The sequence below is a fragment of the Struthio camelus genome, chromosome 6 (genome assembly GCF_040807025.1).
Source record: "Struthio camelus isolate bStrCam1 chromosome 6, bStrCam1.hap1, whole genome shotgun sequence".
Classification (NCBI taxonomy): domain Eukaryota; kingdom Metazoa; phylum Chordata; class Aves; order Struthioniformes; family Struthionidae; genus Struthio; species Struthio camelus.
In genome coordinates this window covers 27,641,689-27,669,569 of record NC_090947.1, presented here as the reverse complement: position 1 = coordinate 27,669,569, position 27,881 = coordinate 27,641,689, and the positions used below count along the sequence as shown (strand labels likewise).

Below are 27,881 nucleotides of genomic sequence, written 5' to 3'. Positions count from 1 at the left end.
CTTTTCTAGCTGTCCTGCAGAGCAATTCTTTGCTGGCCTCTTACACGCCAGCCCAGCTGGCCCCTGTGCGACCACAGAGGCTGGTGGCATAATCCCTAGTATCTGTCTCCCCTTCTCTTCCTGCAGGAGACATTAAAGAGGGGCCACTTTTCTCTCCCCAGCCCTGTCCAGCTGGGTAGGTGGTGAGGCGAGGTGATGGATGCTGGGATGGCCTAGGCTTACCATCTACCACCCTCACCTCTCCGCAGAGCAGGACACCCTTGCATCCCCCTGCCCCTAGTAGTGACAGTGCCCCCTGCCCCTCCATGGGGTGACAGTGCCACTGCTTTTCTCACCTGTCCAGGTGTTTGCAGAACATCCTCTACTGAAGTTTTACCCACCGAATGTGCAGAGCAGCCTGAATACCAGCATGCTCTCTGCAGATGCGATGTCACTGGGAATCAGGATGCAGCCTAACACAGCTCTCCTCTCCCTCATCCTCATGCTGGGCACCTTCTTCATTGCCTTCTTCATGCGCAAGTTCAAGAACAGCCGTTTCTTAGGAGGAAAGGTGAGAGATTTTGCGGACCCAGATATTAAGAACCCTTTATGCCAAGCAAATAGTGCTGTTTGCTACAGACTTGGTTCACCAGAGCATTTGTATATTACCAGAATGAATGAACCTGAACGTAGTACTCTGTCTCCTTCATATCTTAGCCAGCCCTGTATGATCTCAGCTGCACCTTGGAGCATTGCTTTACTCCATGAGATTCTGGTACCCTCAGGGACCATCCCGCAAAGAAACACCAGCAAGCTCTGAAATGCCATGCATAAGGGGTGGGTAACCTGACCTAGGCTGCAGAGCAGAGCTGGGTGCCGCTGATGAATCTGTGTTTTCCTGCTCCAGTGAGGACTGCTGAAAAGCCCCCTGGGTCTTGAGAAAGCTCCTTTGGCTGTTAAACTGGAATATGGGAGGCAAAAGTTGCAACTTGTTCTCTCTGACACCTCTGTCCGTGCAGGACATTAGTGTAATACTTGGAGCACCACGCAATTAGACTAGTGAACGGACCAGTTGGACCAAGCAGCCAGTCACTCCGGAGTGGCTGGAAGGCTGTGTGTACCTGGGCAACAAGGTGTGCAGCCCTGTGGGTCAAGGCTAGGCTGCCTTGTCCCGCTCATTAGCAGCGCTCAGGTTTGCAGTAGCCTTTGGCCCCATCTGACCCTTCACCATGTCCCAGGCTCCCTCAGCAGGGCAGGTTTGTGTAGCCAGCCTTGGGCACCCTGCTCCCCTTCCCACCAGAAGGCATTTGTTCTGCAGGCACGGCGGATCATCGGAGACTTTGGGATCCCCATCTCAATCCTAGTCATGGTGCTTGTGGATTACACCATCACGGACACGTACACGCAGGTAGGCGTCAGCACTGCCCTCAGGGCCTCTCCTCCAGTACAGCCGGTGACCCTGCTGCACCGTGGCCTGCTCTTGTGCAACTGGGGATTTGTATTTCCTGCCTCTTCGGTCATAACGGTGCAGAGCAAGCACAGAGATGTTTCCCCTCATCCCACCCTGAAGGGAAGCGCCAAAGGTCTTTTTGAGACAGAGACCAGAGCTACAGGGACTGGAGTCCCCATGATACAGTACTCCAGCTGTTGGTAGGTTTTAGAGGACCCAAGAGATTCAATGCAGTTAAATTCCTGTTTATAACTATAAAAACTTGTTATCAATCAACAAGACATAAGCCTCTGTTGTTCACACTGAAGGGGTGGCATACGGAGAGGTTTCAGTGGTGTACTCTGTCATGTTTTTAGTTTCTTCAGTATTTATACTGTCCTTGAACATAGGCTACTAAACATTTTGATTGCTTTATCTCAAACATGGTGATTTCTTTCTTAGTTTATGAACAATCTTAAATGTTATCGAACCTACCCATCTCACAGGTTTCCTTTTTTTTCTTTTTTATTAGGTACATACTTACATCTTTCAGTTTTGGTATTTCTTGCAGCTAACACTGGGGAGAGGGTGAAAGGTATTTTTTTGTTCAACAGGCAATCTTTTTGTCAAGACAGTCCAAGGTTTAGCAGAATACAAATGTATTTTTGTTCACGTAAATCTCAATGCAATGTGTGGTTTTATCAGAATTTAGTAAAATCAAACGCTCTACTACATCCTTTTCATGCACTTCTACACTTAATAGCAGCAGCATTATCATTTTGGTATTTACTCAGCATATGTGCCAAACTTTCTGAGAAAACAGTACTTTGCTACAGAGCTTAGCTCAAGTACAAGCATTCCAGGAATATTATTCATACTTATGTTGATTAACATAAATGCAAATCATAAACTGTCACTGCAGTACTCACGCAAACAGATAGCAAGAACTGCAGTAGAGCTGTGCAGGGCCAGGAGTTTAAATGGTAGTGAACGCAGGGTCAGGACCGTGCGCCGCTGGGAGTCTGTGTGGTCTCTGATGGGAGCACAAACATGATATTCTCTCTGAACATGATAAGAGTGAGATCATTTCTAGAGAATGTGCCTGGTTCTGGGATCCACACTCCCAAAACAATATCGAAAAATGTCTTGTTTTCTGGAAATGTTTTCTGGAAAACCATCTCAGAGAAGAGTAGGCTGTTCAGGACACTTGGTTTGTCCAAGCAGAGGTCAAGAAGTATTTTAACCATAGTCTGTAAGTACTGACATGGTGACAAGGTTTCTCAGGGAAGATATTTCCTCAGTCTCTTGGACAAAAACAAAGTGAATTCCAGTAGCTGAAAGAGGAAATGAGAACAGCTCATCTTAGAAACAGGGAACATGTGATTTGGGGGTTTTTTGGTTTTTGTTTTTTTAAAAAAACATTGAAAGGGATTATGCATGAGAAAGTGCAGCTCTGGCAAGAGCAGCTATCCCGTCATCTGAGGCCTTCAGACCAGGGAGACCACGATCTGGGCTTGAGCTGTGTGGGGCGGTGGGCACGTGCATATTGATGAATAATTACTGGGTTTTGTGGCTACACCACCAGAAGCTGAATGTCCCATCTGGCCTGTCCGTCACATCTCCTCACAAGCGTGGCTGGTTCATTCACCCCATGGGCAGCAGCGGGACCTTTCCAATGTGGATGATGTTTGCTTCTGCCATCCCTGCCCTCCTGGTCTTCATTCTTATCTTCATGGAGACGCAGATCACTACGTGAGTACCTCCCCTGCCAACTCCAATTGTCACTGGCCTCCGGGCAGGCAAGGTCAGGGTGGGTGCTGCTGCCACTGGTGCAGAGACGGGCCTGGCATCCCAGTAGGACAACGAGGGCAGGATCCTGGCAATTTCAGGCTGCGCTTTCTTGGGTTCTCCCAGCATCTCTTGGCTCCCCTCCTGGGATACAGTATGGTGGAGACCTGCCTCAGCCAAGCACAGGAGGAAACCTGTAATCTGAGATCAGCAGCTGCCATCCCTCTCCCTAGTCATCTCCGTGTTGTCCTCACATGTGCCCTGTCCAGGGAGTGAACATTGTCCCCTGTCACCGTGCTGTCCCTGGGCCACAGACAGTGGGTGCATGCTGTGACCCAGGCTGGAGCTCGCACTGACCCAGGCACTTTTTCCTCCCAGCCTGATTGTGAGCAAGAAGGAAAGGAAGCTGCTGAAAGGCTCTGGCTTCCACCTGGACTTGCTGCTCATCGGCACTATGGGGGGGCTTTGCGCACTTTTTGGGCTGCCTTGGCTGACTGCGGCAACTGTGCGCTCCGTCACCCATGTCAACGCCCTGACGGTCATGAGCAAGGCCATTGCACCGGGGGAGAAGCCCAAGATCGAGGAGGTGAAGGAGCAGCGTGTGACAGGAGTGCTTATTGCTGCCCTCGTCGGTGAGCCTCTGCTTGGGTGAAGGAGTGATATGGGAGCTCAGGGCTCACAACTGGGAGTGCAGACCTAGTGGTGTCCCTGCCCGTTAGGGCCAGCCTATGCTGCCTTCTCGCTGCTGTTCTTCCCCACCTACACCTCACACCAGCTCCCCTCCGACAGCGTTCAGTAACTTGTCTCCAGGGTCAATCCTTCTTCCCAACCACTCTAGCTAGACTACTCCTGAATTTGTTTTCCCCTGTGCCGTGGGATAGATAGACAGAGGAGACAGGAAAGGGCTGGAGGTTGGGTACCAGTGCAGAGGAGGCTGGCGTGGATTGTGCTGTACCCTGAACGCTGTCTGTGCAGGCCTGTCCATTGTGATGGGGAATATGCTGCGGCAGATCCCGTTGGCTGTGCTCTTCGGGATCTTCCTCTACATGGGGGTTACGTCTCTCACTGGCATCCAGCTCTATGAGCGACTGCTTCTGATCTTCATGCCATCCAAGCACCACCCTGACCACATCTATGTTGTTAAGGTGAGTAGTGGGGCACTGGGTAATGAGGAGCAGAGGAAGAAAAGGCAGGTTATGGAGAGTGGTGTATTGCTTGGGTGATGCTTGGCTGGGTGACATGGAGGGGTGGTATACTGCTGAGCTGTGCCAAGAGATAGTGCAGGCCATGCACAAAGCTGATACGAGACTAGAATAGTGTATTGACAGGCTGCACATGCAAAGATATTGCATGGACAGACTCTTTATAGGAGTAATGCATTAGCTGGCTGGTTGCAGGGATGCTACACTCCCAGATGGATATGCTGCTAGGTTTCACAGGCTGGTTCGTTGTAAAGTACTGCCTTGCTGTAGTGACCAGACAGGCAAAGTGCTCAGCGCAGAGTTGGCTTACCTTACTATACTATGCAGAAGGGTTATGGGTTGCCAGGTTGGGTCTTTGTTAACCTGTACGGGAGGGTAATGTGTACTTAAGAGTGGATTTATCTCCCTAGGTGAAGACGTGGAGAATGAATCTCTTCACCTGCATCCAACTGGCCTGCATTGTGCTGCTCTGGGTGGTGAAATCTACAGTGGCATCCCTGGCCTTCCCATTTGTCCTGATCATGACAGTGCCACTGCGACGCTTTGTGCTGCCCCGCTTCTTCCACGACAGGGAGCTCAAAGCCGTAAGCAGATATCTGTCCCCATGGTCTTGCTTGCAACGTTGCAGTGAGGTTGAGGAGATCTGGGAGACTGAAAGGCCAAGAGAGCCTGGGCCAGCAAGGCCTTGGCTCTCCCTGCTGTTTTCTGAGGGTCTTTGTTTAAGAGCAGTAGATGGTCCTATGGCTTTGTTGAAGCCCATAGCCCTGGGATTGCAATGTGGGATGGATGGACAGCCTAGGGAAAGGACACAGAGGATCCTGCTAAGCAGAGGCCTGGAATAAGGGATTCCTTTTCCATCTTCCTCCCCATTTGTGTCTGCTTCATCAGGAGATAACCCTTTTCCCTGCTGAGGCATCAGCAAGGACAGCCCAGCAGCACACCAGAGCCTGTTGGTCCAGTGCCTGCTTGGCACAGGAGCACCTGAGCACAGGGCCAGGGTGCTGGTGCCTCCTCAGCTGCTGCTGACATCCCAGGCTCCTGCTGGAGAGCAGCCTGGAGCAGCACCTAGAAGTGGGGAGTGCCCAAGGGGAGGAGAGAGGAGTCGCTGTGCTGGACCAAAGCCCCAGTGATAGGAACAAGAGCACCCATAGCAGAGGGCGTCGGGCTGGGGAAGCATGATTGAGGGTGGAGGGGCAGCAAAATGGGCCTGTTGGGAGGGGAAGGCACAAAACAGAGCAAAATCTTTGCTCTTCCCAGGTCAGGCATAGTGCCTGGCTCCTGGCACGCCATTCCCTCAGTGCAGGGCTCCAGACCCTGCTCTGGGGGCTGCTGTGGCCTTCAAGGCCTGGTCTCTGCCTCTCCCCAGTTGGACTCGGAGGATGCGGAGCCGAACTTTGACGAGGATGGCCGGGACGAGTACAACGAGCTGCACATGCCTGTGTGAGCTGGGGCTTGCCCTCCCCTCTCTTGGGACAGGCTGCTAACACCTGCTCGTCCCTCCCAAGGACTTACCTGGAGATGGCGTCGGACTTGCCGTGAGTCACGCGATCTCTTGCCTGGACCAACAAATGGCTGTTCCATAGCCCTGCCAGAGGCAGCCCTGACTTCGGCTGCCTCATCGCTCGCTCAGCAGAGGCTGTGCGTCTCTCTCCTCTTGGACCTGGTGAGCTGAGATGCTTCTCACATCCAGATGCTGTGTGGTCCGGAGTGCCTATGGGTCAGGGGTCTGCCCAGTTCCTGCTGGTGGCAGCCTGTGTTCAGCCTGCCAGGTGGTGAAGGGGAGCCATGCCAGCTGGTACCACTATGTCCCACCCTGCTACCATAAAGCTTGGGTGTCCCAGCTCCATGTGCCATTGACCAGTCACAGTGACAGGCTGGATGCTTGCAGGCAGCTAGCGGCTGGGCAGCGAGAGCAGCCTTCTTGCTCAGCTGGCAGGTGCCTTGTTCCCACTCCCTCTGCCCTCATCCAGGAGTGCTCATGCTGGGCCTGTGCCGCAGCTCATGGGCCACGGGGCTGCTGCACACAGACTGCCATCCACGGACCCGCCTGAGTTAGGGGGCTGGGGCCCCCCAGGAGATACTGCCTCTGAGCCCTCACCAGATGCCCAGCACACGGGCAAGGAGAGACCAGTGCTCTTCCCTGGCAGCACAGCTGCCCCGGCACTGATGCGACAAGCGTTTGCTGGGCCCTGACGTCTGGCAGGTGAAGGGTACTCTGCAGGCCCTGTACTCCAGGCCTTCATCTGCCCACTCATGCTCCCACAGGGTGGGTTTCCAGTCTTGTCCAGCATGGGAGAGGCTGCTCACATCCTCCCAGTTTTCCTGACCCTCTTCCCAAAGGAAAACAGTTCAGGGAGAGGAGGCTTGGGGACAAGCAGGTATCCTGAAGTCTCAGGTACCTGCCCTTTTGCAGCAACTAACAGGGGTCCTGTGCCATTCTGCACCTTCACAAAGGTTGCAGGAGGGGTGAGTAAAATCTGGTCACAGTGCTGTGTCCCAATTCCTGATCCCCAGGTTCCTGTCTCACAGAACAAATCACATATGTGAGGCTATACAAGAGATTTAGTGCTGGAGCAGAGAGCAGTCCTTTGGGTCCCCTCCTCTTCCCTTTGCAGGGACTCACTGGGTCTGGTTCCCTGCAGTGAGGTCACTGAAACCCCTGGCCCCATGTCTGCTCACATGCTGGGATCACCTTCTGTGGCCAGGGGCACCCACTAATTGGAGATGAGTAAGAGCCAGCATGTCCAGCACTCAGGCCCTGGTAACCTCCGGGCAGCTCTGAGCTTTCCACCAGGCAGGCCACGCATCTGTCTCTGAGGTTACGCCAGTGGCAGCCTCCATTCAGAGCCCACCTCCCCTGAAGCCCCTCTGGTCCAGCTGAGGAAACCATTACCAGTGCCCTTGCTCCAGGGGCTAAGGGAAACATGGCTGCAGCTAACAGCTCTGGTTCATCGGCAGCTTTGAGGGTAGCGTCAGAGGAGATGGGGCCCAGCCTCTCCCTGCCGTAGGAGCTGGAGTGGCCTTGGGGAGAAGGCTGGGACGCTTGCTCCACCACGGACTGGCCATTGGATTTTGGACAAGCCAGTGTCCTGGCTCCTGTTTATCACCGTGGTTCCTGCAGGAGAAGGTGGGTGCTTTCGTTACTGGGAGAGTCCAACACTTCCCCCAGGAGGCTGCAGAAATATCCCGCCAGAGAGGAAAAACTCCTCCAGCAGCAGGTTCCTGCCCCACCGCCTGGCCCACCCGCAGTGCCCAGGGCTGAGAGACAAATGTCTCTGTGTGTCTGTGGCCGTGTGTGTCCTGTCCTCCCTGTGTAGTGTAGGAGGCCTGTTTTCGCTGTGCATTGTGACCCCTCTGACTGTAGTGGAAACAGCTACATCAATAAACCCTTCACAGGAACAGATGTCTGGCTCTACTTCCCTGGGAATTCGGCAGCCAGCAGGGGGAACAAAACCCAGCTGGAGTGGGTGCTACCACGTTAGTCATTAGGGACTTGGGTGCCCACTGTTAGCACTGAGGTAGACTGTCTGCCATCCCCAAATAGCCTGCTTTGCTACCTGCAGGAACAGGAGACCCCGTGCTGGCTGCTGGAGATGCAGGTCAAGGCCAAGATCCCCATGTTTAACCAGAAATACATACACTCACTCATGCCTGTGTGCATCCATGTACATGGCACAGGCATGTGCCCCCACGCAGCATGTTCAGTGCCTGTCTCCTTACCCGAGCTCGTAGATAGCAGCAGCAAGGACTGAGAACAGAGGAAATGTCTCATTACGTACAGGTTGCCTCCATGCTTTCTTCCCAGACACGAGCCAAACCAGGCATACAGCAAGCAGGCATGCCCTAGCACCCTGCCAGGGAGGCCCCTCTGATGGAAAACTTGATCTGTGAAGATCGCTGTCTGACCACATCCTGGTAGTGAAGGTCTCTCTCTTTTTTTTTTTCCCTCCTTTGTTTTTTTCCTCAAGGCATCTGTCCCTATGGTCCAGGCTGACCATCCTCTGACATTCCTGGGAAAAAGCGATGCTGTTTGGTGCATCGTTTTTTGGAAAGGTTTTCCCAAAACAGTGCTGATCATCAGCAGTGCTGAGCTTCTTCCTCTGGAGCACGGAGGGAGTTGGAGGACAAGCATCTCAGCTGTCCTTGCAGCTGCGGGCAGTCAAAGGGTGTCCTCCTCGCTCTTGCCCACTCGGACTTCTCCATTAATGCCTGTGTGTGCCCATGTCTCTGGGACCTGCTGGCAGTTCCCAGGTGCAGGAAAGCCAGCTCCCAGTCCAGGCGGTGGTGGGTCAGATGTCCTCCAGCCACACTCGGCCTCGGTGCATGTGCTGGCGCATTGCTGCTGGGTGTAGATGTCCACCTGTCCTTGAAGTCAGGGTCCTTGCCTGCTCCTGGGGCTGGCAGCGGGTGTAGTGTACACTGCAGGTGAAGGGGCGGCAGTGGTAGCCTCGCTTCTGGGCAAGTCCTGTAGCGGGGCAGCCAGCGCCTGGCCCTGCAGCATCCTCTCCAGGTCCCAGCAGCGCTGCTGGACCTATGAAAGAGGAGGCGGCACCAGTGCCTGGCTCCTGGTCTTGCAGCATGGTCAGATGCAGGCTCAGCGGGGGCATTTATGCAGTCTCCCTACTGGCTGCTCCACCACCTTGTGAAACACTCCCTTGCCCCTTCCCCACAGCCTTCCTTGCAACCACAGCCCTTCTTCCTCACACGTGAAGGCAAAGGGCTGCCCTGAGAGCCATCGGTTTGGATTAGAAGGCCTTTCGCCCTAGCTTGTCCTCAAAGGTACACGTCTCCACCAAGCCTTCATGGGCTGCCCTTCCCATGTATCTCCCCAAGCCCCAGCATGTGGCAGTGCTCCCTCTGACCCTCGCTCTCGCGGAGGTGTGGTCCTTGCCCCAGGACGGAGGGGGGCAAGCACAGGCCAGTGGCTGGGCAGAGCCAGCGTGCGCCACTTACCTCGTCAATGTGCCGGATGACGATGGGCCTGACCTCCAGCTCCAGCAGCCAGTCCGCCTGCAGGATGCCCCAGTGGTACTCCTCCAGCTCCAGCCGCTGCTGCAGCTCCTCCATCCCTGGGTGTCCTGGCGTGTCCTCGGCCTCGGGCGCTGGCTCCCCGTCTCGCAGCTGCAGCCGCAGGCCGTGGATGCGCTGGGTGACACTGCGGATTTGGGCACGCAGGGCGCCCACCCGCTCCACGCGGCGTAGCAGGGCCAGCAGCTCCTCCCGGCTCTCCTGCAGCCGGGCCCACAGTGCTCCGGGGGGCCGCAGCTGGCTGGAGGGGTCAGGCAAGCCTGCGGAAGAGCCGGGCTGCCCAAGGGACCTCCCGCACGGCAGCAGTGGCCGTGAGGCACCAGGAACTGGCCCCGCTGTGCCTGGCCCTCTCGGCTGGCCTGCCCGTGGCCGTGGCAGTGGCCATAATGGTGACGGTAGCGGGGGGAGGTGATATCTGCTCCCATGCAGGTGGATCCACTGCCTGGCGAGCTCTGCCGTAGCCAAGCTCTGGTGGAAGATGTCAGGGACCAGCCTCAAGACCTTGAGGACGGGCCTCGCATCGGCAAAGCCTTGCAGGTCACGCAGGCTCTGGGGGCTGAAGACGCCCTCGCGGACGGCATCCCCCCGCAGCAGCAGGGCCCAGCGGCGCCTGGTGGCAAAGAGCTGCGTGGCCAGGCGGGGGATGGAGGCCGGGGGCCCTGGTGGGGGCAGTGGCAGAGCAAGAGCGCTTGGCTCCTCATGGACGTAGAGGTTCTCGCAGAGCGGGAACACTACCTTGGCATCAAACCTCTCCTTTGAGGCGCGCAGGTGCTGCAGGTAGGAGGCCAGCCAGCCCACATAACTGGCCACATCAGGGCTCTCGGCAGCATGGGGCTCAGTGAGGCGCTGCAGGTGCTCCCAGCTCTCCAGCTCCCCCGAGGTGCTCCACGGCAGCACCAGCAGCAGCACCCTGTGAAGGGCGCCCAGGTCGAAGCCCTGCCGACATTGCTGCATGTGCTCCACAAAGGCACCAATCTCCGCTTCGAGGATGGAGTAGAGAGCCTCCATGGACGACCGCGGTGGCAGAACGGGTCTGAGCTCGCCTTTCGTTGTCCTGGGCACCAAATCTGGTGGATGTGCTAGAAAATACGTCTCGCCCGGGTGCAGCACGCAGGCTGAGTGCAGGTCTGCTGGAGAGTCCCCCGCTGTGGCAGGACTAGAGTGGAGCCCACTGGAGGAGCACTTCGGACCACGAAATGCCTGTGCGAGGCAGGGGTAGATGAGGGGTGAGGAGCTGCAGTCCCAGGGAGCCATGTGCGAGACTGGCCGCAAGCTCCAGAGGGTGCCCGAGCAGATGCTCCAGGATGGGGCACTCCGGGGGTGATTTCTCTCCTGCTGCCTGGACGTATGACCAGGGCTGCACTCTATCTGGCAGCTTTGCCCATGGCTGTCGTGTGTATGAGAGGATTATCTTTGCAAAAGTATGCAGCCGCACTGCCTGTCTGGAGAACTAAAAATAGGAAGTCGGTTCCCGACTCTATCAGCCATAGTATTTTAAACCATTTTGTTTAGGCAAACTATTTGGGTTTCCGTCTCTGCCTCCCGACTTCAAGTATGCTCAAACCATCTTCTAAAGCTATTTTTATTCTCTGGAGCCGGGAGGGGCTGGCACATCTCCGTGATTTACTTTCTAATGAGATAACATTCGCACTCATTCACATGGCTGTACTGCTGGGATGTTAAGAAAAATGCTGGCTAAGACAACTTGCTTGACAAAACTGAGAACTGATCTCACTGACAAAGTTTCCCCTTTTCCCTGTATAGCTGTATCTCCTTGGCTAGGCTATGTTGTGCGCTTTCTAGTTACTCAAATTTCATAAATGTGGATGAAAAGTCTTTCCTCCCTTTTCCTGACCAGGACTGGCTTTGCAGCCCTGCTCCTGGAGCAGCAGGTAAAAATACCAGATGCCAGCAGCACTGAGCATTTCCCACACTCTGGGCTGCAGCTGGTTGAGTGCTAGTTTGGTTGCATTTCCCTTCCTCGCACAAATATCTGCAAACGAGTTTGTTTAAAAATGTGGTGCACCAGGTGGGCACCTTTAGGGAAAGTGGAGCTGGTTCTGAGAGGGAAGATCTGTGTGTGAGACACCCCGAGACTGACTAAATATCAGCCCCAGATGCTGGGGGTCAGGCTTGAATTCAGTGGTACCCTTGGATAAGTGCAAATGGCTCATGGACTTAACCATGGCACAGAAGGTGGAGAAGAGCAGGCCTAATCTAAACTTCAGTCCTACATCAAGCTTCAGTTGGCAGTGTGACATTTTGTCCCCAGGACTCCAAATCTCAATACTGAAAGCATGGATGGCATCTCAGGACTGCGGGGATACTGGGCAAGAGCCTTAGGGGCCCAGACCATGCTGTAGTCCATGCCAGGCTCTGAAATACCTATATGAACCAGACATGTCATCTGAAGTCTGCAGGCCCTTATGTCTGATGCATACTGTCTGTGAGAGCTCTGGTTGAGGCTGCAGCTTGCCAAAATGTTTGCCCTGGGCCCTTGCATGTCCCTGCTGTTGTGCCAGCCCCATGCATGCTGCCCCCTTCTTCCCTCCATCCACCTCCCCTCTGCCTCGCTCAAAAAACGGGAACTCACCAGCCCCAGGAAAGGCACCAGGAGGGCTGAGCTGGGCCCTGCTGCCTGCGAGGGGAGGAACCTGCCCTCCACGCTCACAGACACAAACCGTCCTCCCCATGGGAACGGCAGGTTTGGACGTGTCCTTCGCACGCACCCGAGCCAGCCTTTCCCAAAGCCTGTTGCCAGCCCTGCAGGCATCACCACAGAACCAGCAGGAGAGAGACAACTTCCTCCAGCCCCTCTCCACTTGCATAGGGATTTTTATGAAAGAGACACTTCTTTTGCAGCAGTGCCTGAATCTTGGGCACTGGACACAGGCTTGGTTCACGTGACTCTTCGATACAAGTGAGCGATCATGTGCATGGCCCTGAATTTGTCCAAAAAAGGCTGTGTGGCCTTGGAAAGAGAGAGGTTCCTTGGCCTTTTGCTGTTAGGTATCTGCAGCACTGTGTTGTGGCCCTGCACTTAGAAATCAAAGGCCTGTCCTGCACGCTGGTAAAAATTGTTCCCTCCCAGTACATCATCCTTTTAGAGCTTTTCAGCCCTCTGACTTTCACATCTGAGGGCCCTGTGCTGGGACAGGTCCCAAAAGTGCCTCAGAAGAACTAAATGAAATCTCAAGCGACTGAGAAGGCAGTGGGTGCAAATCTTCTGTTAGAAGTATCTGAAGTATCTCTAGAAATAAAGGCCTGGCCCCAGTGGTTCCCCTTCTACCTCCACCTGGTTGTCCATGGGAGAGGGAGCCCCTGAGCACTGTGTTTAAGCACGGGCAGCAGGGAAGTGCTGCTCACTCAAGGAGTCAGCTGTGGCTGTCTGCACCCCTCGTACCTGGTGTTGGGACTCCTTGGGGAGGGAGCCAGGAACCTCAGGCCTGGAGATCTTTGCTTGTGGACATTGCCAGGTCACTCCTGTGGCCTGTGCAAAATCCTCCTGCCCAGGTACATGTTTTTTTGGGGGGCAGCTACCCATTAGCTGCTGCATCACTCTGAGCAGCTGAATCACACAAGCCAGGTGAGACCTTAGGGTGCCTGCAAGGCTGCCAGCCCCTTGGGCCCTCATTGCCCCAGCACCCACCAGGTCACGGCACAAGGGGTGGCATGCTGAAGGAGCCATGGTGCTGATAGAGTCTGCGTTTCCTCGCCTCGGGGATGGCAGAGGTGGCTCACACAAGTTTCCCTGCAGAGAGAGGCAAGGCTGACTTCATTGCAAGCTGTAAGGCTGGCTGGGGACGGCGTTTCACCAATGCAGGCTCAGTCTGAGCTCTAAATTGTCACTACAGAAACTTTTCCCCTCCAGGGAGCAGCAGGGAGTTAGGCTGGCACCCAGCAGGGTGTCCTGCCTCCCTCTGAGCACAACAAAGCAGAAAGGGGCATCAGATGTGGAGCTGGAGCATAGATAAGCTCAGGGCACCAGGGAGGTACAGCATCCCCCATTGCCTGTGTCACATCCTCCTTGACCTCCTTGCCTATGAGCTGCTAGGTTTGATCTTGTTGCTGAGCAGGAGGGGAGAATAATTCCCCTGTTGTGACTCCTGCAGAGAAGGGGTACCTTGTGGCTGCTGCTGCAGGAGCCCAGCTGGATGTTGCCTTCATCCATCACCCGACATCCGTGGAGGATGGGGTGCTCACGCCTCCCCCAGCACATAGGGTACAGTAAGGTCACACGAGAGATGGGAGAGGCTGGGGGGAGCTGGGAGGAAGCTGGCCAGCTCCTGGTGTGCTGTTTGGGACTGTGACAGGCTTTCTTCTTCGGGGAGGGCAAATGGCCAGAGGCAGGAGGCTGTTTCCTGCTGCTCTGAACCTGAGTTGTGCTCGCTTTTTGGCCCTGAAGTGGACCTTGAAACTGGGAGTACTGGCAGAAAAGAGGCGGCTTCCCTCCCTTCGAAAGAGGGAGGCTGGAGCCAGCATGCCGGGTTTATGCAGAGGAAGGGAAGGGGTTGGGGCAGCCATTCGCATACTGCCCGGCCTTGCTTACGGTCAGTAAGCCGGTGTTGCACATTGGCCTCGTGGGGACTTAAAAGGGACACTTCCGCCAGAGCAGGGCAGGATCGGCATTGTTCCAGCTGCAGATGCTGAAGAGAAAGTGTGGGGTGCGCAGGGAGGAGACGCATGCTCTCCTTTAGCGGAGACATGCTTTTGCAAGCTGAAACTGCAGAAGAGATATCAGGAAGAGGAAATGTTGGGAGCTCAGACTATCGGCACCAGGTCGGCTAGTCAGCAAATCCTGGCCATTGGCAGGGGTAGTGATATGACACTGTCTAACCTCCTTGCTTGCCTGGGTTTATCGTGCAGCCAGACAAAGACAGAGAGCTCTTCGTGTCTGGTGAAACAACCTAGTCTGTGAAACGGCTGCTCCACAGCTGGCTGACACACTTTCTAAAGCATGAATCCCGCAGTAATGGTATCCGTGAGCAAAGCTCTGCTTACACACTCAGTTAAGCAGAATCTGTAAGGCTGTTTGTAACACAGCCATCTGTGACCTCCCCAGTATCACACCATTAATAGCAAGGCTCAGTCTGGGTCAAACAAAAGCAGGGCAGACTTAATAGGAGAGGAAATTAGGTGGATGTGCTTGGCTGGCCTCATCCCTGCATGTTCCTACTGCAATCAGAGCCTTGTGCAGCCCAGCTCTCTTTTTCAAGGAACTTGCCGCCAGGACTGCATTTCTCATGACCAAATTGTAAAAGACACACGAGTATGTTTTAGCCCCAAGCAACCTTGCACCAGGAGCCCCAAGCAAACCTGCACCAAGGAAGCTGTGGCATGGACCCTCAGCGAGTCACTGCTGGAAACTGGAACTATGTCCTAGGATATGGCAGGGACGAGGGGGAAGGACTGGCCTGGGAGAAAAAGAGCACAGCCTCCATCTGCAGAGAGAGCAAACTGGAAATATCTGACTATGGATTGGGTCTGTCCAGCATGGGAGTGGTAGAAAGTTGCAGCTAATGCTGGCCCCAGGAAGCTTTTCCATGATGTAGCTAGGGAAGATGTCTCAGAGTCCAAGGGATGGCCCATGGTAACAGGAGGATGGATGTTCCCAGTGTCTGTCCTCTGGGTCCTTCTGCTCCAGCTCTCTGCTCTTGTGCTCAGATTAAAAATGAAGAAGACATCCTGTTTTCCTGACCTATGGAAAAAGAGAAGCCCTGGGGGGCATTCCTGTGCCTGGATGGGATAAAAAGCTTTTCTTCCTGTAATCAAACTAAGCAGGGGTGCAACCACCCTTGTCATGAGCTCTGTTGTATGCAGTGGTAGCACTCAGTGCATTGCAGCGAGAAGGGCTCACTGATACCAGTGGCTGAGATGAGACGGGAGCAGCAGGGTGCCCAGGACCCAGAAATGCCCGACCTCAAGTGTCCCCCTTGCAAGGAGGGCTCCTGGGCGGTTCTCTTGGGGCTCTCGGTCCCCAGGTCCGCTGGGAGCAGCAGAAGCGCTGCTCGTGCTCTCAGGGGGAGCAGGTGTTGCAGTGCTTGATGTTACCCTGCGAAAGCCTCTCCAGGCAGCCTTAATCACATTCCTCTGGAGAAGGGACACATCTGGTACGAACATGATCCTGTCCCCAAGGAGCCTGTGCTAATTCCTGCCATGGAGCCTCAGAGTAGCCCTTGTGCCCCGGGCAGGGAGAGTTTCAGTGCAGCTTTGATCGCTGCCGCCCTCACCTTGCAGAGGACAGGGCTAGCTTGTTAGCAGCACGGCAGGAAGGGGAGAGGCCAATCTGGACCGTGGGGACACTGTCCTGGGTGGGAGCAGCTTTATATGTGTCTGGGAACTAAGGGTCACTGGCTGGAAAATATAGATTAAAGCTATTGTTGGAGCCCAGTACCCTGCACAGGCAATGGTATGTAAGTACAAGGTGGACATGCAGCACTGACCCTCGCTAGGTGTGCAAGTACCTCCCGCGGGCAGGACACAGAGGGTGGGGGGACTAATTCCCCTACCAGGAGGAGAGGAGCGCTTCCCCGCCTGCCTGCAGCTCTCCGGGAGGCAGGCATCTGCAGTTTTCCCTGTGACCTTTCTCTTTGCGAGAAAAATCCACACTTTCGTGCCTGAGTTCAGGCAGTCTGAACCCTCAGCTGGCCAGGGTGGACCATGCCTGGGTCTAATCCATGGCCTGGCTCACCAGGGGCCTGGGGAAGGGAGAAGGGAGGAACTGCCCTTTTCAAAAGCCGTCATTTAAGTTGATTTCAAGCAGTTGTGAAACTGGAGCTGGGAAGGTGCCAGGGCTGTGGGGACAGCGCATGCCCTGGTGCGTGTCCCCCTCCCGTTGCTTGCGTGCAGCCTGCAGCAGGAGAGCGCCTCAGTGTCCGGCCCTCTGTTCACATGTGCCTCTCCGCACGGCGGGGCCAGGCAGGCCCCCGCAAGGGGATGCACTTCATTTTTGGCAGTTGCCGAGCACAAAAGCAGCCCCAGCTCTGCAGGTTTCCCAGGCTGCTGCTCGAATCCGGACCGTATGCCTTACCCAGCCTGGCTGGACGCTTGCAAGCACAGCAAGCTGTCGGGGAGTGGGACCCGCAGCCGAGGTGTCCCAGGCAGGCTGAGGGCACATGGACCTGCCAGATGCTCACCTCCTGTGGCGGAGGCCTGCCTGCCTCCCAGCCGTGTGCCAGGCCCGTGGTGGAGGAAATCAGGATATTGTCTCCTGTCCTGGAGGAATTCCTGCCTCTGCGTGTTCCTGCCAGCCTCCCGCCAGCCGTCCCTCCGGGTGGGAAGCGCAGCAGGAAGCTGACTCACCGTCTGCTGCCTCTGCTGCCATGGCTGGGTGCGGGGCATGGCTGCCAGCAGCCCCGGAGGATCTGCTCCCTTTCAAAGATAAAGTTTGTAGCTCATCGCCCGGACACCTCCCCGACACCCGCCAGCCCCGGCTCTCCTCCGCCATGGTCCAGCTCTCTGCTGATGGGCCAGTTTGCTTTAATTTTGACCAAGAGGACAGCTTTGGGATCCTGCTTGATGTGTCATGTTTAGCTGGGCTGGCAGGAGGGCTGGGAGCTCGTCGAGTTGTGGGGTTGTTACTAAACACGCAGCATCGGGCTCCGGGGATAGAGGCGGCCCAGCGCGGGGCGCAGGGGTGGGCGAGCGGGAGGCTGACGGGCTGGGCAGGGGTCTCGGGTCTATCTCACGCAGCAGGGCCCATGCCAGCCGTCTGCTTCGAGTTCATCATGCGGCTGATGTGGCAGCCAGCCCCTGAGCTGTCAGAGGTGACATCTCAGCCTGGCCAAGGAGAGAAGCACGGCACACATGCCTCACCCCGTCTCCTCCGCGCTGGCTCTGCGTGTGTGACGCAGTGAGGGCAGCGTCCAGGAGGCTGGCAAGTCTCAGTGATGGAGAGTTAGCACGTGGCTGCTCATGAAAGCTGGGGATAAACAGATGGTCACATCTACCCCTTCCTGCTGAGCAGCACCTGAACAGTTACGTGACAGTTCAGACATCCTGAATTCCAGATGGGCTGTATGACTGTAGCGCTAATGATTTCATCCAGTAACAGAAAGGAGCAGAGTTTCTTATCAAGATAAGTTTCTTATCAAAATCCTCACCACATTTCCTACCACGCTGACAAAGCGCAGGGCCTGCAGTGTTAGGTGCTGCTGCTGCACCTGGAGAATCTAATGTTCATCGCCTGGACATTTTGGGAAGCTACTTTGCTCTAAGGACCAGGTCAAGCCACCTTATTGCTCCTTAGAAGGTTTCAGTCAGACAGTAGCTAATACTAAAGATCTTGTATTTTAAAAGGTAGAGTCCTTACCCCATATTGGGCTTTCCGACCACCATTAGCCTGCTGCCTCAGAGATCCATGGAGGGCTGCTCAAGCTGTGGCAGTGGCTGCTCCATTACAGCCCAGCAATACATACATTGCATCACTGTTACTGTGCTGAAAACAACAAACGTTATGGACTTACGATTTTTTTCCATAGCGGGTAAGGAAACACACCCTTGCACACTCTTTGGGAGCTGATGAACATGAAAGGAAAGGGAGCTCACAAGGAACTTGGCCTGAGAAATAAAGGGAAGTCCATGAGCTCATGATGAGTGAGTTTGGGTTGTTTGGTGAGTTTGCTAAGAAACAGGTTTGCTGCTAGCTTGCCATTTTGTCTCATTGTCAGAGCTCCTTTGACATGCAGCTGTGAGGGTCATGTCTAGATGGAGAACCGCCCCGTGGGTGTAAAGCCGCTCAGGGAAGTCCAAGAGGGGATAACATGTAGTGCCGGAGATGCCTGCTGATGGAGACCCTTGACAGGTACACAGAGGAGGTAGAGGAGATGTGTGCTCCTCAGCTTTCCCATGGCTGTGAGGAGCTCCACAGCTCCTTGATGACTATGCAAGAGGAAGAAGCTAGACACCCAGAAAGGTCTGCAGAAGTAGCAATAACAGAGGAGGAACTGCCCTGTTTGCTGGGAGAAGGTTGGCTGCTGGCAACCTAGGGAGGCGCATTGGTGGATGTTGGAGGTGAACCTCCTGAATAAGGGTGTTGCTGGCAGCAGGTGAGAAATAAACCCCAGTGACAGAAGAGGATAAGCCACCCCTCTTCCCTCATAACAGGATGGCTGATATTGTTCCTGCTGGGAAGTGAGTGGGGTGATGACAGAAGGACCATGCATGCCAGCTGGAGCTGCCATACTGGCCAGCCAGAACCCCAAACCTGAGACGTAGCTGAAAGGTTCCCAAGACTCCCCTCCCCAAGACCCTTACTGCCCATCAGCATGGTCCCTGATGCCCTGCCATGAACTACTCTGACAGACCAAAGTGACACCAGAGGGTGACACTCCAAGAGGGTGCAGTGCTCAGCGCCTCTGGTAACTTCTCCTCCACCTTTCCAGTCAAAGCAGTGACAGAAACAGCCTAATGATAAATGTGTGGCTGAGGAGGGGTCTGTCAAATCAGTGCTGAGTTGATCTAATGCCCTTTGCTAACAGGGTAATTCACCTTATGGATAGGATGGAAGTATTAGATGTGAGATAATGACTGTAGCTAGGCTTCTGGCACTGTCTTGCTTGATGCTGTCATAAGACAGGGAAAGTGGTGTAGATTAAGCTAATCCGGGGCAAGTACAAAAGAGGCTGGATAACTGTGCACAGGATAGTTCTCAGTGAGTTGATATCAGAATGAAAGGACACTCTGACAGGGACTCAGAAATTACAAAAACTTCCCAAAAGGTCTGGATAGTGAGCCTGTAGGAGGCTGGTGGGGTGGTCAGCATAGGTTGGACATCTGTTGCAGTGACCTAGGTGTGACTGTCTTGTGGCAGAGGCTGGACAAAATACTTAGAATCCTCTTTGTCTTTTAAGTAGTTCAAAAAGCTCATTGTTCACCAAATTTATTTATTTATTTATTTATTTATAGTCTTTTTTTCCCCCTTTTTTAGAGCTCCTTCTTTCTTTCCTTCAGAATAAAGCAGCTCCTACTGCAAGAAATCCCCCCACCTCCCATGTAGGTACTTGTAGACTGTGATCTGGCTACGTGTTTTTTTGACAAACTTCACCCAGTCTCTTGCTCTATGCCAGGTTTTCCAGATCTCAGAGATACAATTTTGAAGTGCTGTCAGTGTGCCTGTTAATGGTCTCGCTCACTTACATTGTGCTGTAACAGCCTGCTGAAGGGACCCTGAACGTGAAGTGTTTGCTATTCCAGGCTACGTCAGCCGTCCATCCAAACCGTGCGCTTGACTGCTATTGCTGTACACAGAGGAGGTCTCTCTCCTCTGCTGCACGTCCGCGCGTGGCACTGGCAGCTTGGGCTCTGCTGGCATCTCCTGGACCCCCATCACCTTTTCAGTGCTGCTCTCTCGGGGATGCTGGCGCCTCCAGCCAGCTCCTCTGTTCCTGAACGTCGAAGCACGTGTGAGCTAGCAGACCCACTTTGGTCCGTACAGCCCACGGACAATTTGCCGCTCTTCCCTTTCTTTGCGCCCGTCCGCTTCTTCTGCACTACCGTACCGCACGCGGCGAGGACACCCCTTTTCCGAGCGAAATGCGGGGGGGGGGGGTGTCTCACCCCGCCCGCTCGGCAGGACCCTCTCTCTCCCCACGACGAGGCCCGCGCTGTGCCTGTCATCCGCCAGATTACCGACCGACCGCGGGGCCGGCCCGACGCCGGGCAGGGGCGGCCCCCCGCGGAACGGCGGCCGAGCCCCGCGCCCAGCCCCCGGCGCGCAGCGGCGCGCAGCGGGGCGGAGCGGGGCGCAGCGGGGCGGAGCGGCCCGGCCGCTCCCCGCGGCCCGGAGAGGCGGCAGGGCGGAGCCAGCGCGGCGCGGGGCCGGCGAGCCGCGCCTGCGGCAGCCCAGCCCCGGTGCGCGCCCAGTCCCGCTGCTTCCCAGCGCCGCCGCCGCGCCCGCTGCGCCCCTGCCCCTGCCCGGCGATGCGGCCCTGAGAGGCGCCCCAGCAGCCCTGCCCGCCGGGCGAGACCCGCCGATGGACGCCTCTCTCCGCCAGGTAGGGAGCGGCGGGGCTGGAGGGCACCGGTCCCGCTACCGGCACCCGGCTGCTCGCCCCCTGCCCGGACAGCCTGGGCCGGGGCCCCGCGGTGGTGGGGCCCGGTGAGGTGGGGGTGGGACCGGCGGGAGCGGGTCGCCGCAGCCCCGAGGCATCCCTGGGGTGTGCTGGCGGGCAGCGGTGCCCGTGGCACGTCTCCGCGCCCCGCGCCTCTGCAGGCACCTCTGCTCGCCCGGGCTCAGCAGGGAGCGGCCGTGGTCGCTGACCCACCCGGGATGTCGCCGTGGACTTGAGGGATGCTCCGCTCCCCTCTGGGCTCGCTGTGCTCCCTTTCTGTGACGGAGCAGTGCTAGCTCGAGTGCTGCCTGAAGCAGCTGAGTCCAAGTTTCACTTTTTCTTGAGCGCTCAGATGCAGAGCCTTTTTTGTTTCTGAGCTCTCTCCGGGCCCAGCGTGGCATTTGGGAGCGCTTGTGAAGAGCTGAGTGTGTTGCAAGAGCCAGAGCCCCAGTGATGTGCAGTTCTAACAATTCAGGCTGAGGGCTCCTTGCAAGGAGGAGGGAGGATTTGTCGCATGATAGTCATGGCTGCCCACAGACTGCTCTCATGCTGCTTTAATCCCCCGGAACGACTTAAGGGTCCAGAGCCTGCTCCTGCCTGTGTGTGCATGTCACAGCTCAGCCTGCTGCACGTGGCACAGGGCCAGAGCTGAGCCGGTGAAGCATCAGGAAGCGTGCAATGTGAGGGAGCGTCTGTCTGAATCCTCGGCCTCAGCAATGCCTCTGCCCAGTCACCTTCACGCTGGCGGGCAGAGCGGGCTCCTCTGGAGCCAGGCGTGTACCTGCTGGACACGAGCTCTGGCCCTGAGCGTGCCTGCAAAGCACCTTCGCCAGGAGCTTCACAACGGCCACGCGGGGCATTGCGTCTCCCGCTGCTCGCAGGGGGAAAGTGGGGTGCAGCATGATTGCACATGGCCCTGTGCTGTGCAGACCTCAAACCTCCCCAAAATTGTCTCTCCCTCTTTCCTTGCCTGAGCACACGCACGTTTCAAGCCTGGCCTGATGCTATCTCTGGTTGTGAGAGGGTCTCCTCCCAGCCGCGGGTGCATGCAAGGCAGGAGCAGCCCTGCCCTCGCTGGCCCCCGCGGGTGCTGGCGGGTGTCTGCGACACTGGCACTGGGCTCGGTGGGCTCTGCGGGGCGAAGGGACCGTCCTGGGGTCCGCAGCTGTACTCGAGCAGACTCCTATTCGGGGCCAGGGGCCTGTCCTCTGAGCAGACCCACCACTCTCCTGGATTCACATCAGACGTTTCCTGCCCCCAATTGGTTTCCAGACCATTAAACCCAGTGTCTGGCCCTTGCCTCGTCCTGGGTGCGGCGGGGAAACTTGCAGCCCCCGCAGAGCAGCCTGCTGTCGGTGGGGTGATGGAGCAGCTAATGGGCTCAGGCCTGCCCCTTCCCCCATAAAGCACTTTCGTTATCAGAACAGATGTTTTCCCAGCTCCTGACTCCAGCGGGAAGGAGTGGCTGCCCCTCAGCGTGCGCGCGGCTGGGGCTGCCCCTGAGGCCTGCGCGGCACATTGCCGAGGATCGTTGCAGCCATTAACTGATTAACCTGCTGCTTCTGGAGGCCTGGGCTGCCTGTATCTAATCAGATGTAGACCAGGATTTCCCAAGGGGCCGTTTCACCGGAGTCTCTTTCCCCACCCCTCTATCATGAGGAACCTCCTGGCCCTTTGCAATAGCAATAGCCACAGAGGAACCTGAAGCCGTAAGTGCCTGATGGAAATCAGAGACTGGAGAGGGGATGCCCAGAGGCACATGTCTCAGCCAGCAGCGCCCAGCAGGGAATCATGCACTTTGTCCAGCTTCACCCGTCGAGGCAATTCTGCCATTACCTGGAGAAAAAGGGATTGCCAGAGTAGGGCTGAGGGACAATCCTGAAGCGAGAGACTCCACAGGCAGAACTACATCTTCTGTAACTCACGGGCTCAAAACCTCTCTAGTGAAGCAAGGTGGCCAAGGCTGGAGAACCAGGGCGAGCGCATGTGGGAAAGCATCAGGCTCTGTGCTTTGCAGGACCAGCAGTGGGGGCGGGAGGGGGGAATGTGGCTTCCCTGGAGCGGGAATGCTTGGCATTTTCTGCACCCCAGCCACTCTTCCTCTTTCTCCGTGGGGGGCTCTTGGTGGGAGGGCAACGCCTGAGCAGAAAGGAGTTGCTCCACCTCTTTGTGCTGCAGCAGAAGCCAAGCTTGTCCCGGGGGACGTGTGTCATCCCTAACAATGAATAGCTTAAACTCCAGTTCATTACTGGTCTTGCTTTACCAGGCTATCATCCTGAGCTCACAGCATTCAGCTGTCACACTGAGAGATGTGCTCAGCGTCTGGGGTTAGGTGGGGATGCTGCAGGTCTTCACAGCTGCTCTGGTTCCTCCCTCTGTGCGGTGGAGACCAAAGGAGTTTTTAATCTTTGAAGTTTATCTGTGATAAGTGGCTTGATGGTTAGGGGTCAGCCTCCTTATCCTCCTGGCTCTGGCGAGGGAGGGGGTAGTTTTGGCTGGTGATGCCAGCTTGACACTGCCGAAAGGCTTCCTATGTGCCGTGCCCTCCTCCAGCTGCTGACCCCCGGGAGCTGGCAGGGTGCTCGCCACTCACTCCTTCCCTGCCGTGCCTGGAGGGAGGCTCCGACTTTAGAGAAGGCCAGATTAGAAAGTCTTTGTCCTCAAAAAGTGGCAAAGGCCAAAGATGTGTGCAGCTACCTCAGCTGTCATGGGTCTTGTGTGCAGCATGGCTCAAAGATGTGATGGAGGCTACCTTTCCTTCCTCGGAGGAGCTCCGTCTGTGCAGCAGAGGAGCCGAGACGGTGTGTGCGCTCTGCTGCCTCCGTTCCTGGCTGCTGCAATGAGTGCTATGCCCAGACAGGGAGGAGGGGCCCCGGGGCGACGGCTGCGGTGAGCAGTGACGGATGAGAGCTTCCCTGCGTGCCTGGAGTGTGGGCAGGATGTGGGGTGACACAGAGGATGTGACTCGCTCTCCACTTCTCCCTGAGGAGCAGGAATGTCATGGACGGGGTTAAAGGAGATACTGCTCCCATCCCATCCCTTTCTGCTCTCCCCTTGGAGTGACCAGCTGGCACAGCCCCATGGTCAGTCTGAACTGAGCAGCAGCACCCGCTGCAGTCACAGACACTGTCCTCTTTCTGCTCCTGTGCCACTGGCCTAGAAATGCAGGCATTGTAAGGGTTAAACAGTTTTCCTCATTGCTTTTTTTTTTTGGCGAAATGCTAGGCTGTTCACCTGCATTTTAAAATAACCCCCCTTAGCTTCCTTAAGGGGGGGTCCTTAAGTCCTTAAGCTTTCTGGCGGGGGGAGGGAAGGGCAGGGGGGGATCCTGTGCTGCATGGCCATGGTGGTCTGTGCTGTCCTTCCTCCAGCCTGGTCTTCACTCGTTGTCCCCATCCTTCCCCGTACAGCCTGCCTCTTCCCTGCGGCCTGGGGCAGCTGCCGTGGAGGTGGGCACATGCAGACTGGGGGAAGCCCAGGGCCCGGCCCATAGGAAGCTATATCCGGAGTGTGAAGGCTGTGCCAGTCGCAACTGTGCAAGCATCCAAGCCGCCTTCTCGGCCCCAAACTGAGGCATCGTGGGGAGAGCAAGCAAGTAGCTCAGCACTGGCTGCTGTGCGGGTGCGATGACTTCTCGCTGTGACTGTGGGAAGGCTCTGGCTACTCTGTAGGGCCATCAGCTAGTTTGCAGAGCGCGGCCCTTCACCAACCATGTGATTCTTGGCTTTTCAGACTGCCCTTCTGGCATCTCGTGGCTCCTTACCCCTGGCGTGAACTCACACGTGTAAACATTTGGGGACAAAGTAAATGGGGTGTGAGTAAGGAGAAGAACTGAAGGGATTTGTCTGCAGATGCATCTTTGCAACCCTTATTCATGGGTGCAGCTGGGACAACGCTGTGCTCAGACTGCTGCTGCCAGGGTTTCTCTCTGCGGTAGCTACAGGACTGATCTGATTTTTGGTTGCATGGTCTCACCAGCTTTGAGCTCTTGGTGAAGCTACACTGTAATGCTTGTCTGGCTGGCTTATTCTGGGATGACTCTCCCTGGGGATCCCAGCTTATCCTAGGAGAGGAGGGCTCATATGTGACATCCTGGATTAAGTTTCTCAATAGCTTGTTTTGCCTTCCCCACACTCCCTCTGGTTCAGAGAAGGTGGAGTTCCTGTGAGAGAAAGGAGTGTGGCCGGATGTCCCGGAGAATCCTTCCAGCTTCTCTTTCCGTTCCAGAGACTCGTCTGGAATGAGGGAAGTGGTTCAGCTGACTTAGATGACGCTGACCGTGAGTGATATGCTGTCTTTCCAGATAAGAGAGAGCCAAGTGCCCATGTGTTAACAACTGTTGGTTTTGGAAATGCCATCTTGGAAAGAAATGGTAGATAGGGGCTCTCCATGATGGACAGTTCCCACCAAGCTTCTCTCCTCCCCTGAGCTGCACATGCTTTGTTGACTTTCCCTGAAAGCCTCCTCTTAGTTTAGCAAGCATATTTGACCTCTTAGAAAAGAGGAGCTCAAGAGACTGGGAAGAGAAAGAGAAATGCTGACCATTACCAGGGTCACTAGGTGAATATCAAGCAAAGCTGTTTAATTAGTCTGCGTAGTGCAGCTGAAGAGAAGTGTCACTGACCTTGAAGTTCTCCGTGGTGCTGGTGTAGTATTGATGTTGTCACATGCAGAATCCTCCATCTCCCCACACCCTTCAGTGTGATAAGCAGCCAGAGGTAGGGAGAAGGGACCCTTTCGTCCTGTTCTGGAGCAGTGATTGCAAGAAGAAAGCTCTTGCACCAAAGGTGACAGGAAGAAGTGTCTGCTGGAAGAGAGGGAGTGCTGTTCGCTCTGCCCTTAGGGCGTTCATCTGGAGCCAGGCTTCCATGAGCTGTGCCCTTGTCACATCCTATAAGCGAGCGAGGCTGGGTAGCTCAGTTGCGGGATGGGAGCCTCCACGTGAAGCAATGCCACATCTCCGCTGGCTAGCCTGCGGCTGCCCTCTCACCACCTTCAAAACCACGTCGTACAACTCTGGTTTCATTTCTTGCCTCACTTTTTTTTTAACATAATAATTACAAAGATTTCGCAATTTCTAATTTCCCATTTTACTTTAAGGAAAATGTGTGAGCTATTTAAATGTGATCATTAAGATTGAAACTGCAGGCCTGTGAGTCAGGGAATTTATGCTTGAGTTCCCGTCAGCTGTGCTATTCTGTCTCCTCGTTTTCATCCAAGATTACACGCTGTTCAGCAATGTGTAGAGCTGTGTCTCAGGAAGCGCAGCTATGAACACCTGTGTGGCTGGGGAGTGCACATTGGAGGGAAATACTGCAAAGTACTCTAGCTTTTCCATCGTCCAGCTCTCTTGAAAAAACTGCTGGGCATCACCACAGATAGTGAATCTGAGTCAAAGCTCAAACCAGGTGTAAAAGGGCTACTAAGTAGGATGGGTAACAGTAGTGAAAGTGATCTGCTTTGCTCATGCGTATCATTGCTGCAGCTAGGACCCAAGGCATGCCTGTCCGAGCATCCCCTCCCCAGGCCCCTGTTTTGGGGAATGTGGCAGAGAGGAGCAAGCTAGAGATATAAGGAACAGCAGCAAGAGTCTCCCGACAACTCCAGACCCTTCACCCTCTTCCCATCCTCCCACATCCACTTCTCTCTCCCGCGGCTCCTGGCATCGTTACGCCTGCTGCTGCCATTGCGCCAGATGCAAGCCGAGTTGGCCATGCCTCGGCCGCAACTTTGGCCTACCTGTCTCTAGAGTGATGGGCGCCTCTGCCATGCGACGTTTGGCGCATCGTTCAGTGGACTCTTGGGTGCTGTCATTATAATTGCAATAATTACCATAGCAAATAAACCAGTGGCATTGCCTCGCTCAGATATGCTGATCACTATCTTTTGTGAGAAGGTGTAAATTCAGGCTCAGAGCTATGGCCAGGGCTGTGCATTAGGCTCCTGCTGATTGGAGAGGTTCCTGTTACCTACGTATTGAGCCAAAAATTGAGATTTGGCTGAATCACATTTTCTGGAAAGACTCCTTATTTCTGGAGGATCCCCCGCTTTTTGCAGTTTCTTTGAGTGGTTACACAACCTTATTTTAAAATAAATCCTGTTTCATTTCTAAAGTGAATTTGTCTGGCAGCTACATCCATTCTTGGATCCTACTTTTTTCTGCTTTGTGAGCAGAAAAATATCTTCTATCACTGCAAGAAATTATTCTTCGGCACTGGGTAGCCTCTGCGTCGTCGCTGTCGAAGGTGAGACAGCAGGTAGCATAGCCGTGGTTTCAGTACTGCTGGCAGTGCAGTCTCTGCAGCAGGGTTAGTGAGCAGGAGTTAGGTGAGTAGTTAGGTGATTCATGCACGAACCGAGATGAACTTTGCAGCCCATGCTGGGCCCCATGCTGCTGGGAGCCCTCCACTACCCATGTCTGGGCTAGATAGGGCAGCCTAGCTCTGGCAAATCTACATAACGACATTAACGTTTTCACAAGTATTTTTGCATTACAAGGTATCTTTCTGATTAGCAAGCGAGACTGTTTTCTAGATTTTCTCTGAAGGGCTTCTTTCTCACACCCCAAAATGTGAGTCAGTACTAAACTTCCTTACTCCTGTTCATTCATCCAAGACTTGCATCACCTCTTGTGGCAACTGCGTGTCCCAGGAGCTCCTGTTCAGCCAGTCTAAATCTTCTCTGGGTCTGCAGCTTTCCAGAATACGCTTCTCTGTTTTGCAGTGTTCCTTGCAATCCCCATTGGCCCTTCAATCTGGCTGTATTTTAATCCCATTTTGTTCAAGTGGGTGGATTGGGAAATCCACACTGCTCTGGTGGTCTCATCTTTGCAGACACTTACTGATCTACCAAATGTTGGCATCTTCCAGTATTATCAGCACTACTTTTGATTTTAGCTCCTTGATGAAAATACTAAATAGCGCTGGCCCTGTGTCGGCAGAGTTTTGCTAGAAACCCCTTCACTCAGATGTGACTTTCCCCATTCATAACAATTTTTGTAATATTCTTCTGCTGCTTTTTAACCCATTTGCTCTTCATGGGCTCTTACATGGTCAATGCCATGAAAGCCTGTTACTATTCTGTTTCAGTTATGTTTGTAGGCTAATCAAAAAATGAAGAAAAAAGTCTATTTGACTAGCCTTCCTCCCACATGTTGACTGGCATTGGAAAATGATTAAAGCTGGATTATCTTTAAGATGAAAAAGCTAAGGGCAAAAACGCTTTACTTTCCCTGGGGCTGTCAGACTAAACAACCCTTGGTCACTTGATATAATCCTGTTATAGCCCTCATTTAGGCTTTGACCCTTCCAGTCTCTTGGAATTTCCTCAGCATTACCCAAATTATCAAAAATGAATATCAGCTGGTGGGAAACTTCATTGGACAGATCTCTGGGAAATCTTGGA

At 55.0% G+C, this 27,881-nt stretch overlaps 2 protein-coding genes across 5 annotated transcripts in view; both read left to right on the top strand.

The window, feature by feature from the left end:
- Nucleotides 1-7,797, top strand: part of SLC4A3 (solute carrier family 4 member 3) — a 38,083-nt gene extending 30,286 nt beyond the window's left edge. For all 3 annotated transcript variants that reach the window (XM_068948811.1, XM_068948812.1, XM_068948810.1), the window contains exons 17-23: nt 344-550; nt 1,298-1,387; nt 2,994-3,160; nt 3,575-3,828; nt 4,172-4,341; nt 4,809-4,982; nt 5,765-7,797. In XM_068948811.1, coding sequence (XP_068804912.1) covers nt 344-550; nt 1,298-1,387; nt 2,994-3,160; nt 3,575-3,828; nt 4,172-4,341; nt 4,809-4,982; nt 5,765-5,842 — 1,140 coding nt within the window. In that variant the 3' untranslated portion in view covers nt 5,843-7,797. The remainder of the gene's footprint in view (nt 1-343; nt 551-1,297; nt 1,388-2,993; nt 3,161-3,574; nt 3,829-4,171; nt 4,342-4,808; nt 4,983-5,764) is intronic.
- Nucleotides 7,798-20,280: 12,483 nt separating this feature from the next.
- LOC104144965 (unconventional myosin-X-like) overlaps nt 20,281-27,881 on the top strand; it is a 99,718-nt gene continuing 92,117 nt past the window's right edge. For both annotated transcript variants that reach the window (XM_068948809.1, XM_068948807.1), the window contains exon 1: nt 20,281-20,420. In XM_068948809.1, the coding sequence (XP_068804910.1) occupies nt 20,400-20,420 (21 nt within the window). In that variant the 5' untranslated portion in view covers nt 20,281-20,399. The remainder of the gene's footprint in view (nt 20,421-27,881) is intronic.